General features: G+C 38.3%; 1 protein-coding gene across 1 annotated transcript; it reads right to left on the reverse strand.

The window, feature by feature from the left end:
* Positions 1-655: 655 nt before the first annotated feature.
* Positions 656-4,239, reverse strand: LOC136987741 (heparan sulfate glucosamine 3-O-sulfotransferase 3B1-like). The gene is made up of 2 exons (XM_067285505.1): positions 3,655-4,239; positions 656-1,436 (listed from the first exon to the last, which is right to left on the reverse strand). The coding sequence occupies exons 1-2, from the start codon at positions 4,044-4,046 to the stop codon at positions 818-820; spliced, it is 1,011 nt and encodes a 336-aa protein (XP_067141606.1). The 5' UTR covers positions 4,047-4,239; the 3' UTR covers positions 656-817.
* Between the last annotated feature and the right edge of the window lie 10,854 nt (positions 4,240-15,093).

The raw sequence follows: 15,093 nt of genomic DNA on the forward strand, positions 1-15,093 counted from the left end.
GAACCCGTGACCGGTGCTTAGTGGTTTCATCCACTCGTCCACTAATGGGTTCCTATTTACCGAGAAGCGTAAAGTGTATTTAAAACGTTGATTGTTATATAATAGAAACTTTTAACTTTTCGCTGCTTCTTCTAAAATTAGAAACTTTTAGGCTTTTGTTTTCTAAATATAAAGCTTCTGATAGCATCTCTAAAAGTAAACCATTAGCAGAAGTAAAAACCTCTAAAGCCAATAACAATCCCCGAAAATAGGCAATTATAAAGACTTGACGTGGCAAACCTTTTTTTTATTATTAAAAAATATCAAAAAATAAAGTCTCTAATTTATCATATATCATATATATAATCATTATATATATAATGATCCATTTTATAGATAGAAATCTCCTATTTTAGGAGTGAAAAACCTCTAAAGTTAAGTGTAGAATGGATCAATTTAAAGAGTTTTCTTTCTGCTTAATGAAAGTTTAGAGGAATTTATCTTGAACAATGTAATTATTAAACCTTTCGTACGTCTACCCACTGATTTCAATCGACTTTTTCTATATTTATATTATATTTTACGATAGACTTTCGTGTGTTAATCGAATTTTTGGGGGGAGATAATCCAAATAAAAGAAAGATAATCCACTACATTCATTTAATGTACAACTTTTCTTATACAGTGATCTGTACATCGATGAGATTTCGAGGTAAAAAAACCGAGAACAATAATGGGGTCGTTTTTGGGTGGTTGCCTCTCACGTCGTGGCAGTATCATGCTAATGAGGTTTAGATATTGGCACATAAGAAGATAATAGGCAGGATATGTAGAGTCATCAGGGCCAACCGAAATTTCTCCCGGTCATTTGGTAGAACTTAAGGTTGAAAGGACGATAGAAATCTCTCAATCTTTGTATAGTGGAGAGGGACACTTCGGGATGTGTCCTTCCTTTAGTCTTACCCAAACAGTGAGGGTTACCGTTACCCTCCGACTTTTTTAGACAAGGAAAGCCTTTAGTTTCATTGAAATAGAAGTGCTTCTCGGTAATTACCCGCTTTAAGCCTAGAAAATCTTGCAATCTAGCCATTTCCCCGGCCGGATCCTGTATCAGAGTCTCTCCACTAACAAAATGAAACTGCTGTAGAGGGAAGTATTGCAGCCACCAGTCCAGAAAGCGAGCGTAGACTCCAATCCTAATGGCACTCCATGCCGTGTCCACTAAGCCTTCGCTACCGTTCAGGAAGGCCATGCTCTCGAAGGAAGGCGTATCGGGCCTCTTGCTAGTGGACTGCGTATAGTCGGAAACGGCTCGTGTCACCGGATCGCGCACCACAACCACCAACTTCATCAGAGGAGACATACTGTGGATTCTGGAGGGCACTTCCTTGGTGATGTAGTAGCTAGGCGTCTTCTCCATGGTTATCTGACCTTCCAGGCTCACTGGCATGTGTTGTCTACAACGAAAGAAGCAATCCGTCATTATTAACTAACTTACACCCCTCTCTTTATACTTAAGCTTAAAATTGAAATCCTAACGTCTCTCGAACTCAATTTAAGAAGGAAACGAAACTAAGAGAGTGCACAATCCATCATTAAATATCAAACTTGGAGAAAGAAGTAACCTGGAGTGAAAGAAGCCATCAATTGAAGAAGCTCGAATTCTCTAAGGAGCCAATAGAATCCCGAGGGATATACCGGATCACTCAACCTCAATACTGCGATACTTTAGCCACCACTAACTATGTAAATAGAAGAGAACTGCAGTTGACAGTCGGAGAGAACCTATTGACATGTGACTGCTGTAAGCCACTTCCTTAACATCCCGTGTCACTCGCAGCCCTTCTTTCTTACTTTAGTCAGTTAAGGTCTCTGCACCTGGGTAAGTGCATTGCTTCTATGTAAAAAAAAGATGCAGAAAAACTTCACAAAAAAACCCAGTAACGTCGTCTTATACGAAGAATGGAAGAGACTTCTCTCCGGTGACTTATCGAATTTTTCAAACTCCACAATTCTGTCGGTAATCAAAGAAAAACCCGAATTTTATGCTGAACTTGCCTCTTACTATCCCAAGTCGGCACTAGAGAAGATTATGCGTTACGTTACTCCGATAATAAAATTAATACCGTCACGAATTTCCCCTTCTTAAATCAAAGGAACGGAATAAAAATTGATTTTTTTCCCTTAAAAAATCCCCCCCTTTTTTCCTCCCCAATCCTTGCTGACGTAGCGATACTTTTGAAAATCGCAAATGTTCACCCGAATCGAAGGAGAAAAAGATTTATAGGAAATTTAGAAGTCATTTATTTTTCCTACATTTCCTACCGTTCGGCACACGGATCAGCACGAGTTTTGCAGATTTTATAATTGTAAAGTCTGTTACCGGTTGAGGAGGAGATGGAGGAGGAGGAGAAAGAGAAAAATCCCGGTTTAATATTTAAATCAGAAGTTTGTTACAAGGATTAAATGAAAGTCTAAGGGATTAATTTGAGAAAGGAAGTGGAGGAGAAACCGAAGCAATTATGAAAAAGAACTTATGTGAAAAGTTGTGACCAAAGTGCAATATCACCTGTAACGAATGTCCGAGCAGATTGGATCGACAAAGGAGCGTATTACATCTGAAAAGGAAATGATAGGCGTACTTAGTGAACGCTTGGATGGATCAACTTGGTTCGAGTCACACATCTAATCATTTCCTGGTCCGACCCGATCGATCAACCATCCAACGGTAACACGGGATTTACATCAAACCATCTAAACATACCTAAGCGCTTCTTCCGTGACGAAACAGCGGCTAATCATCTCATAATTGGATATTTTCTTTTCCTCTTTCTTCCCCATCATGCGACTAACAGTAATAAAACTCTGACGACTCTCTTCTCTTTCCTAAACTGTGTACATCAGTTACAACGGTCAAAGCATATGTTGCCGTTTTTTCCACCAAGTCAGAGAATAATGCGCTTAAATGACTTTAGATTAAGCAGTTGCAAGTGACATAAATTGATCTTTTCAGTTTTTTTCCGGTTAAAAAGAGATTTTAATGCGGTTGTATATATATATATATTTATTAAGTTCATCACCGAGGAGGCTACCCTTAAAGATTCTTTTTTGCTCTCTTAGAAAATAGAGAGAAATTCGTTGGAAATCCACTTTACACTTCTTTTTGATCGTCAATTTATATAAAGAATGAAATTTGGAGACGGTGGCTGCTCGAGTGTCGTCGATTTAATCAGTAGAATGATGTAATTAAGCGTGGTTGATGAATACGAAATCGTTAGTAATTCATGTGTTTTTCATAGGACCACTCGCGACCTAATTTCTCTTTGTCAGACTCAACAGAGGGGCAGCGGGGTGAAAGTGGTGGAGAGGAGAAGGGGCAGCGCGTGGTTTCCCTCCACGCGACAATAGACACCGCAGAGAGGTTCTCCGTGTCACCGCACGTGTTCGTGGCTTCTATGTAAAGGGAGATCTTTCAATCGCTTTGTAATCATCCAAGATTACACCCATCCTACTTTGTCCACTTCTCCTCTTGCACATACCTCTACCCGAACCCGTTGCGAATCTCTTATGGCGGCGCCGTCTTTAATTACGTTACGTGGCGTAGAACGTACCACGATTGAGGAGCCGAAACCTCGAAATGTATAGAAATGAATTAATTAATAATTTGACACTGACCTGTACCACTCCAGTCCAAGCTTGTAGTGGCGATCGAAGAAGTGCGTTTCGGGTCCGGTGGCTCTGATGTCCGGATGAACCCTGAGGAATTCGAGAAGAGCCCTGGTTCCGCACTTCTTGACTCCTATAATTAACGCCTGCGGTAGTTTTCTACTGGGAGGACTAAGTTTGGGGACGGTAACGTTGTTGTGCATTATTTCTCCATACCAGCTGCAATTGGCAACGGGTCTAGAATCTTCGTAGCTGGTGTCGACCCTTTCTTTGATTCCTCTGGGCAGCCAGGTCCTGACGGCGTATTCTTCCGGTCTCCAGTCGCCGGGGTTGGTTTCGGCCACGGATCGGAAGCCGCGAACCGCCACGTGCCACGTGTAGCAAAGCAGACCGCAGCACATGACCGAGAAGAAGCAGGCTTTCTTCAGGAACCGCCTGAATTCGTTCCATGTTTGACACGGTTCGAGTCGTCATGACTTGCAGACGGATCTCTGCGCGACGTCCCACCGAGTGGGATGACATCCCGCTCTTCTCTTCTCTGCCATTCTCGTGTCTCCGAGCCTTTCCTCGACACTGTCGAACGCCTACCTCCGCCTTCCGTTACCTCTCGTCGACGGTGTCGCCATCTGGAGCCCGTTTCCTCGTCATCGATCGCACCCACCCTGTCGAGCAAAGTTTAGAAAGTAGGAGGAAGATGCAGACGGCTGAATACTCCTTTTCTATATTTAATGAAGCTCTCGCTACTTTACACGAAATTGAAGCAAAGTTTTGAAACGTCGACAAGCTGCAACAGACAGATTCAAACAGGCTTTTCTCTTTAATCTTTTCATTTCTCTCTCTTTTTTTATTTTTGTTTCGGTAGAGATACGCGCAATTCTTTGCCGTGTCCGAATCGGTAAATGGAGGTGCCCCGCGGCTTATGTCATCGACAGTGGCATACAAAAGAGCCGTAGGAGGTCCGCATCTGGACCACACCGCGCGCCAATTGAACAAGATCCTCCATAACGTAGGCAGTAATTGGCTTGGTAGGTACCAAACAACTCCGATCCGATTGATTCAACGGGATAAATTAATTAGAGTGGCTAAGACAGATATGTGCCATCGCCTGGGTGTGGCACGCATCTCCCAACCCTCTTTATGGTTACGGTTACGAATTCTTGCTCCCAATCAATTACTTTCTGCTCAAACTACAAGCAGAATTATTTTTCCCCGAGCCATACATCAACGTCATCAGCCTCTTTTTTAAGCAAATCAGTGAGAAAACGTTTTGATTAATGCTTATATGGATTTAACAAGGTTTTAATTTTAGCTATAAATCATCTATTATTTTTTAAAATATATAATATATGTTTTTTTCTGGTATCTTAACGATAGTAAATTCTTATTATCCGACAAATTGGCCAAGATAATCCTCGCGAACTTTACTTCTTGGCGCGGTACAGAGGCGATCTTAAGTTGTACAGAATTCCCCCTCTATGTAAAGAGATGATGATGAAACGGGTATAAATCATCGATTGAAGCAAGATTACGTCGGAAGAACCTTTCGGATATCAAAAGGTGCATTTGCATAATGATGCGGGAGAGCAGCATCCGTTTATCTCCATGTTAAAAGAGGTTATATGAGACGGAGTCCGGTTAGAGATCTGATGGTTGGCAAAGTCACACAGCCTGGGGCAATACAGCTATTGGAGGATACTCTCCGGAAAAGACAAAGGACGACATTCCACTTTTATTACATCTTCATGACCAGGTGGGAGTGAGCTCTTGTTTACTCAGATGGCTGCAAAACAACTCTGATATCGATACTAATATTTCAGGATTACTTTTGTGTGATGTTAAAGCTTCTATGCGGTTATTAAAGCGAATATAAGTCGGACGATGTCACTCCAGTCACGAAATATCTTCACAATCAATATTTACGAACCGCCTCCCTTTTTTTAATCGGAACCACACATTTTTAAGAGTAGAAAAAAAGGGACACTAAACTCTTCGCCGGTGGTCGGAAAATTAAATTTAGTGAGTTGTAAATATTTGAAAGTCGAGACGATTGGTTCGGATCCTCGGCTTCTTGTATATGATAGCCAGTCCCTAGAGTGGAGAGGGGTGATGAGGAGAGGGTCGAACACGTTACCGAAGAAGTTGATAAATATTTTTATTAAATTCTTCAAATGGAAATTGCTCTTTACGAAGAGGTGGGATCCTTTCCTTTTCTTCTCGGAAAGGGGATGTTGGCTAAGAAACGACACATTTACGGGCAGGCCCTCTGGAGAATTCGTCCTATTTCGTGTTTCAGATCAAATAACGGATCCGGGTGATGGTTTCGGGAGTCTCTACCAATCAACAACAAAGGCAGAATGTGGCAGTTGATGACAAAACATCGACTGTCAACTTCAGACCGTTCGTTAAGATACTTAGTTGGTAAAATATATCTGGAAAACGTCATATTGTGCAGTTAATGGAGGTAAAAAGTGTACTTGTCATTTGGACAACGGGGAAGAACGCTATTTTTTTCTTTTTTTTTTCTTCCGAAACGGAAACGTCATTCCGGCGGCGCATTAAAAGCTTTTATTTTTTGGATGTGACAAGCTCTGTTTTTAATGTATAAACTGTGTAAGAATTTTGGAAAAATGTGAAAGTTTTTTGCCTGTACCTCTTCTTCTTCTATTCTTCAAAAGAAAGTTGAAATTTTAAAGATAAAACCGATTTAATTTTTCCCATTTCTGGTGGAAAACGAGAGGAAGCTTTCATTGGAGAAATCCGAGAAATGCTGAGCCAAACTGTCACGTCTTTCCGTATCGTATATCTGCACTTGTGGCTAAAAGCACCCCCTAGTATTTATTTGAAGACGATTCTTCTTTAATCCCGTAGCAGGACAGAGATACGAGACTCGATTATTAAACAGACACGAGCGGGGCAATTCACACTGAAGCATTTTGCTATAACTTGTACAAGAAAGAGGCGACTTTCGATACTTTGCATTATCTTTGATAAATGAACGAATGCTGATACAAAAAAGAAGAAATTTTCTGTTCGGATATCAACAAAGTCTCATTGTGTGGAAAAGAAAGAATAGAGAGAAGTAATGAGAAAGACTCAAAAGTTAGCCTTTTCACAATAAGCCAACTTTCAATAGAGCATCGTTATCGAAGTCTTTCATTTCCTGCTTGTTTTTATTCCTTTCCTTCCGATTTAATTCTCAAATTTGGCTTTTTTTTTCTGGAAGAATGGAACCGGTTAGATTATAGATCGTTTCTATTGAGAGACATTCCAGCATCCCGATCCGTATCATCATTTCTCCATCTTTATCAGTTTCGGATCGCTTTCGTTGGATTATATCTTAATCCCCTGTCCTCTTCTCCCCGCATCGGTCCGGCATCGATCTTTATTAAATACATAACGCAATTAACGGGTGGGAGTATCGTCGATTCTTAATATCCTCTCGGAATCAATTTGGAAAGATGCCGCAGCGCTGTCACGTGATCGCCTTCTCCCCTTTTTCCCGCATCCGATTGCTGTCGTTGGGGGATATTGTACCTTCATTAAGAGCATCCCGACATCCAATAAAGGCTCTATATTTAACATTCCAGCGACATATTTGTGGCCGGATCGGAATATAGGAAAAAAAAGGAGGAGAAACCGGAATAATGTCAAAATTAATCTCTTGCCACAAACCTCCGGGGACGTCACTCCGATAGCTGTTAACTAGCAAGAGGCTCTGTGGAAATTAATTAAGTCTCGCTACACATCAATCTGATACAGGAAACGGCGATTTATCGATTCTCTTTCTCATTTTTTCATCCCTGATAATCAGCTAATCGGTTATTGGCTTAACACCTCTTAATAAACATCTATTCTCTTTTCTCTTCCCTCGTTATTAAACTTTTCCGCATTCTTGATGCCTCTACGACAACCTTTTAACAGTTAAAAATCTTTTCTAGCATCCGAAAATTTGCATTAAACCTGACACACCGCATCACTTTCCTCTTTCCTCTTCCTCATCAAGCTGCAAAACTGAAATTTTATGTGATATTTCTCAGCTTATCAAACTCATTTTAGCCCTTCAAACTTAAGTAATAAACAAATTTGCCGTTGTCAGTCATACTTAAAACTGTTCTTAGCAAAATTATTATTCTCGCTAAGCGATTTCTGGATATTTATTTTTCTCTTGCCTTTTCCTATAAGTGAGTTCTGTAAGATTCAAAAAATCTTTTTCTTTCCTCAATCCACTAACTCCCAGAAAGCTTTTATTACCTTGAATTATCTATCTATCGATTTTTTTGCTGTTTCTAGATATAAAAACCATTCGATATGCTCAACTTCTTTCCCATTTTATTTGACCTTTCGACAATTGTGTGCATCTGTCTCGTGTTTTATTATGTTAATCTTTGTATTTGCAATATTTGCTTTCTAAGCCGGTACAATTATTAATTAGGGTGAACTTAATCCATTTTGGATGGATATTATTCCATCATCAAGCTATTGTTTTTGGATTTTACAACGTTTCGTGGATGATAAACGGCGATTTTCGTCTCTATCCCTTATTTTAAAGACATCAAATACTTTATAACTCTCACATTTGTTTTTTTTTAGAAATTAATTATGGATAATTTCTAGAGAGAAATTTAACATAATTTATCAGATTTGTTCGGTTGTAGAGTGATTATACGTTTTATTCCTTTCAGATGAATTTTCCTCTCTAGCTTTATCGTTTCCAATAACGAGTTTCATTGACTGCCATTACTCGGTTGTAAATCGCTTTTACATTTACTTTAAATGCAATAAATTTGATATTTTCTCGAATTTAACATTTCTCTACTTCGTTTTCATTTCAGTCATAACATAGAAAATTCCCAGTAATGATTTTTTACTTTAGTTTATCCGCTATTATCCCTAAAATGCTCTCTGGAGAATCCGGCTTAATTTATAAATTTAGCTTCTCTCCTATTTAAACGGCACTTTCCAACCCAATTTTCGACTGAAACGCTTCGCTGCTCGTTATATAATATGTATTAAATAGTTTACTAACTTAAAATATTGGAAACTTTTCGTAAAATTTCCCCAAAAATCATCAGAATTCACCTCTTAATAGTCGTGGTAATTTAAACGTCGGTTAAATTAATCATTGGTTTATTATTATAATAATGATTCGAGGATTGTCTTTAAGTTGCTATCGCCTGCAATTCCCATACATCAAGATCAGATGTACTGCGGGCATAAGTGTCTAATGCCAAAAGAGCTTCGCCCTATGAATAATGTATAGGGATTTCTTCCAGGGATTAGGGATTTTGTGGCTCTTCCTTCCAGCTTGTTTAAACAGCAAGGTCCAGCCAATCACACCACATTACCTTTCTGCGGACTTTGCACATTTTCTTGGTCCCCTTCTCTTTCGTATATCTTCCATATTTTTTCTCTCTCCATCCGTCGCAAGCGGAAGAATCGAATGTCAAAACAACTTCGCTTTTTTTCCCTGCATCTTCTCCCGTTTTTTCCCTATCCAGGATGATAGATGACACCCGAAAAAGTTCAAAAATCAAATCTTTGCCATTTTACCTGAATTACCTGATTCTTTTGAATTTTCTATTCGAGTAATTCGATGCTAATGTAAGCAGTCCCCCTCTTTCTGTCTCTCTCTCCGTTAAGATTTAAATATGCATTTTTACTATTAAAAGGCGGTTGTAACCGAAGATTTTAAACATTTTTACAGATAAAAATAATGAAAAAATACAGAAACGGGGGTAGGAAACTAAAAAAAAAAAAAATATAAAGCAGCTTGTGACAGAGAGGAGCTGCGAGTGAGTGGACAGCTGTTTCTTGGAAGGATGTCGATATTTGTCTATCGATTGTCCAGGTCTGGTGTGATTAGCAGACGTTGGCAGAGAGACACGTGGGAGCTGGACAACTTCCTCTGACAATTTCACACTACACATGTCGCCACACAACATGTGTCTAGACTGGAAGTTACATTGTTCTGGCGAAATGGAGAGATCAAATGGAAAGAAAAGCAACCTCTATTACGTTTCTGTGCTTTTTTTTTAGACTGTCAGCCGACTGTTGGGAGTTGATAGAAGTCTTTCGGTCCAAATCTGTACTCCCAGCTTCCTTAAGAAGAAAAGGGGTCTTACAACTGGGAATTGGCTCGGGAACACACGGTTTTTTTTTTACTCTCCCCACTCTTTCTCTCTTTCTCTGCTACAATCGATAGCCAATCGGACGAAACGAAAAGAATAAGTTTTGTTTACAAACGCGAATTAATTGTAGACGATGGGATTACATTTATCGATTACTTTCGCTGGTAACAAATGACCTCATTTCCTGTTTGTTAACGTTATCGCCATCGCTTTGTTCATTAACTCCGCCGAGTCAATCTTTGATTTCATTTCCAGATAATCTGCGGATTCTTCAGTGGAAAAAAAAAGAAGAAAAGCAGGAAATGTAATAAGTGGATGCCTCATTAGACTCGCTACTTCGTCTGGGATTACAGACTGACGCTGTATATAATGGCGAATTCATGGGCTCATATCGCTCTGCCAACTTGCACAGAAAATTATTGAAACTTTGTCCCTCCGATACCCTCCCTCTACAATACATCGATCACGGGTTGTCAGGGGTGGCCCTTCTCACCCCCTCTTCTCGATAGGTTACGACTGTGGGGGAACGGTAATGGTTCCGTCCTTGTGACAGATGTTGGCTCCTAGACACGCCGCTTGTTTGCTAGAATTTGCTTAGTAATGGTTAAATAATAATCCCAATATTTGTTTTACTAACAGGATCTCTCATATGGCCGAATATATCCACCCACAAAAATTTAGCCGGAATTTAAATATTTAAGGAAAACGAAAAAAAAAACCTGTCGAAAGTCAACTTTTCTCCTCCGCCTCTTCGGGATGCGATGCTGCTTTAAGTCCGGAATGCCCGGGGGACTATACTTCATCCGTAGGTGAATGGAAGAACGAACAATTGAACACGTTCATCAGATAAGCCGCCACATATTATCCCTCCCTACAACTCTATCCAGCTTCGGATGTGTGGTCAAATTTGTTGGGATGCTCCCGTAACTCGCGTTACATCCACTTAAATTTATAGAGTGGTTTCTCCGGAGAGGTGTTTTCAAATATTTGTTACGGCCAGCTGCCCTTTCGGAACAGTTAAGGACGACAGTTTATAGCGGAATATCTCAGAGGCAAGGAAGTTATAAAAAAAAAAACGCTGGCAGAAATTTCTTCTCCGGCCACAAACTGACAGAAGACAGATCTCTTGTCTAGCCAACATCGATCTTTCTCAGCTAAACTCAGCTTTTGGACTTTTGCTTTTCTTCTTCTTTCTTAGCTTTTTCCATCACCTGATCTCCCTCTTTAGCATAATCGCTCTCTGCACCGGAAGAAGCTCGACTTTATTTTCCAGCGGATTTTCGAGCCAGAAACGTTTATGGTTATTAATAAACCTCCCTCCAAAAAAAAGAAAGAAAGAAAGAGATAAGAAACTTTTATACGCGGAAAAATGCTATTTTTTTTAAAAAAAAGGATTAAATTATCTTCCTCTTCTCTATACAAATATATAATATTTTAACTTAATATTATTTCTTTTTATGACGATTATGAAACGAGGTGTGTTACAACTCCATTCATCACGTTTTCACCTGGCCATCCATCACGGAGCAACAAGCTCAGGTGAACCGCATCCATCCATCACGACTTGTCACTACAACAGAATTGAAACCGGTTATCGCTATCTGAAAGGTGCAGTGACAACAGAAACTAAGAAGTTATTTGCCGCTTGCTTTCTAAGCCGTTGTTGACTTGGTAATAAGGAGGAGCGAGATGAATGAATGGCCTATGTAAAATTCCTCAGATAAGAAGAACTAAAGGAGTTTTTAAGCCCCAAATATGCAGATGAATCTGATTTTTTTTTTGTCTTTAGTCAACAAGGACGGATTATGTTTTTTTATGCAAAAAACCTCCCAGTTTTTTTTTTTACTTTTCTTTAATATCCGGATTTAAGGATTAGGAGATGACTCTAATCCACTTTAGTGATCCATTTACATTTTAATGGCTGTAGTCTCGGACAAATGGCTTCACTTCCTTAGTTTTCCCATCAGAAAATCTTGTTTTAACTTAAGAAATAAAAAAAAAATATGCAAAAATCTTGCAATTTTAATAATTGCCTGATATATATATATATAATTTTTTTAAATTTGTCTTTTTAAATTTGTTTTTTTCTCTTCCTTTTTTTAAATATAAATAATAAGAAATAATGGATAAATTTGAAATAAAATTAACTTATAAATATTTTATTGTTAGCGAAATGTGTTTGGATATGTTAAATTAATTCGATCGAAGTTAAAGTTGGATTCTCTCGTTAATTATTTGCGCATTTTAACGCCGAGATAGTAGATAGTGGACCATAAAATGGCAAGAGAATAATCCCTTATGGGCTGTTATGGGATGGTTTCCCATTTAGAATGTCAAACTGTCTGGACGGCCGTGATTTCTAACAAGTAGACTTACATCCGAAACATCTGGTACTGAACAAGGATTGAACGAATTTTTTCCTTTTTGTCGCGATGCCATCTGCTCTGAAGCCATTCCAACCTTTACTATCAAACACGATTGATCTTATTTTTTCCACTATTCTTCGACTTGTTTATTTATCTACACATACAGACACACACACACACACACGCTTTTTATTTATTGATATTATCATTGTTTTTTATTCATCATTCGACTTTTCTTCCGCATCTTCTTCTTTGCATCTTGGATAAATCCGGAGTTTTTTTTTAAAATAAAATATCCGCATTTATTTTATTTTAAAAGTAAAAATATAATAAAATTATATACCTTATACGGAATTTTAAAACCGAATTTAATGGATGTATAAAAATAAAAAGTATTTTAAAAAAATTCGAGAATAAAAGTTGACGGAGGAGGGAGATTTTTCGTATAATCCTACGTTTCAATAAAGATTCCAGAGAAGAGACACATCTGGAAAATTATATTTTACTGTCGAAATTAAATTGTTTTGCATTTTCATCGCTTTATAAACTCTCCTTAATGATAAATCGATCGCTGTTCGATTCTTTTACCCGAGTGAAGTTAGTAAAATCTACGGTTTTTTTCAGTTATTAATATATATATATTTTTATTTGTAATTTTTTCAAATTTTGCAGATTTAAAAAATATAAAATTATGAGGAAACTATGTAAAAAATAATTAAAATAATTTCAATGTAGCAGCGTTTATACGAGAAAAGTAGGAGGAGGAAGAAGAAGAAGAAGAAGAAGAAGACAACAACCAGATCCTCCACAAAGATTCGAGCAAAGGAAGGAAGCTTGGAGTAATGTTTCGATGCATTTTTTTCCTCTGGTGGCTTAATCGAGTTAAGTTCTGCTATCTGGCATGTCAGAAGTTGTGCATTTGTTATGGAAATCAGGAACGTACCAAACGTGTTCACTAAGTAATTAGGATTTCCTTCGTCAATGAAGAAACTGCTATAAATAAAAGGAAATGGTCGAACGGCAGACGGCCAACATAAAGGGCTTACTGACACTAACCGATGAAAATTTATTCACGGAGGATCTGAACAGCATCATATCTCGAAGGCAGATAAGTTGAAAGGATTTTGGGACACTGCAGCTACGGAATTGTGGCCTTACGCTCGATGAAGAATAAAAAGAGTTATACCGACATTTATCACAGATGGAACCATCCCTCCTTATCTCAATCTGCGAAAGTGTTTTTAAAATATAGTTTTATATTTGCATATGGGGGGATGTGGTATAGGAGATCCACGGAGGAAAGTGAAAGAGAAAGATTTAAACAAACCTTCGGTTTAATATGGCATAAATTTTTAACGAAAAAGACAGTTTCCGCTTTCGTCTGTGCCATTAATTATTGTATTATAATCTATAAATCGTCGGATAATAAGTCATAATTGCGAGGATAATAAAGAGGTAATGATGAGAGTTGATGATTAAGTCTGCGAGAGGTGCTTAGGTCAGCTGTTCGGAAACCGACTGTGATATTCCTAGTCACGTCCCATTGCAGTCACGATTCGCGAGTCACGCTCAAACAATAGAAGGACCCGACATCATTACTCCCTCATCTGATTATTTCCGATGTGTCGTGTGATTAACAAGCTTCTCCGATCGCGTCCAGTCTATTTATACTGGACAATATCATTAATGTTAACATCGGATGACGGTCGGGTGTCCCTTTTTTTACGACAGGGCACCGTATTCGTCGCCGATAATTTAATCATAGCGTTAATTTTCGTCTGGGATGGATAAACTTTATCGCCTGACTATTTCCAGCATAAAAGAGCTATTTAAATTTGATAAAATTCGACTATTTTCTGTCTGCGACTGCTTGTTTGGTCAACAGTCTGATTGAATCTCGATATGCAGTTACATAACTAAATTCACCACCAAAACGTATCTTGATGAATGCATCCGGAGGGAGTACTACTTATGAATATTTGATGCCGTTTTGCCATTGACAGCTGATCACTTGGTGGCATTTCGCCTGGAAATTCCTTTCATTCAGTCGAGCACATTGATCACATCCTCGTCACATTATACGTTCTCTTGCATAGTTTCCATTTTATAAGCTGATTATCATCTAACTTTGTGGTGATTTATTTGACGTTCCCTCTAAGCATTCCTTTTCCAAAGTTTTATATTTTTATAATTCATTATCTTTATTAATATCTCATAACGAAAAATTATTAATATTTTATTCGTATCCGTAATAATAGCTGCCCTAAAATTATTTTGACCTTTTGCCTGTAAAGCGTGCTTCCCCGCACGATAGAGGAGTAATGCAGCGCAGTTATCTTTTATACATTTATTATTTTTTTAAATTTCCCTTTTAGAAGTGGCGACAATTGTCAAATATAAGGAGCTTCTTGATATTATTATACTTACGTAGTATTAAAATGTCTTTTTGGTGGCATTCTGAGCAAGAAAATCCTCTTTTAGACAAACACAAAACGGCCGCCCCTTTCATCTTCTTTCATAAATGGCCGGACCGAGCGACTTCTTCGCCACAAATCAATCGAATTAATGACGGGAAATGAACTGAGATCAACAAGACATTTTTGATCTTTTCTCTTCTCTTTGTTATTGCACGTCACGGATGACTTCCTTACCAAGACTAAGCACATTTCTGAGAAGAAGGTAAAGGATGCTCTTCGTCATACGTAACGTTAAAATAAATATCGTCTGCGCTCATAAATAACCATTATTTATTGTATTACCACGCATACAACCGCACAATAACTTTAACAGATAGAAAACAAAGGAAACATTTTATTAAAAAAAATGAAAATTAGAAGCATATATACATCGCCCTTTACAGTAAATTCTTTTTTCTTTATGGAGAGGTCTGCGATATCGTAAAGATGCCACAACAATTGGCAAAACAAAATATAAAAGTGGCTTTTGGCAATCAG

The sequence above is a fragment of the Centruroides vittatus genome, unplaced genomic scaffold, assembly GCF_030686945.1.
Source record: "Centruroides vittatus isolate TY-2023 unplaced genomic scaffold, ASM3068694v2 scaffold_2569, whole genome shotgun sequence".
Classification (NCBI taxonomy): domain Eukaryota; kingdom Metazoa; phylum Arthropoda; class Arachnida; order Scorpiones; family Buthidae; genus Centruroides; species Centruroides vittatus.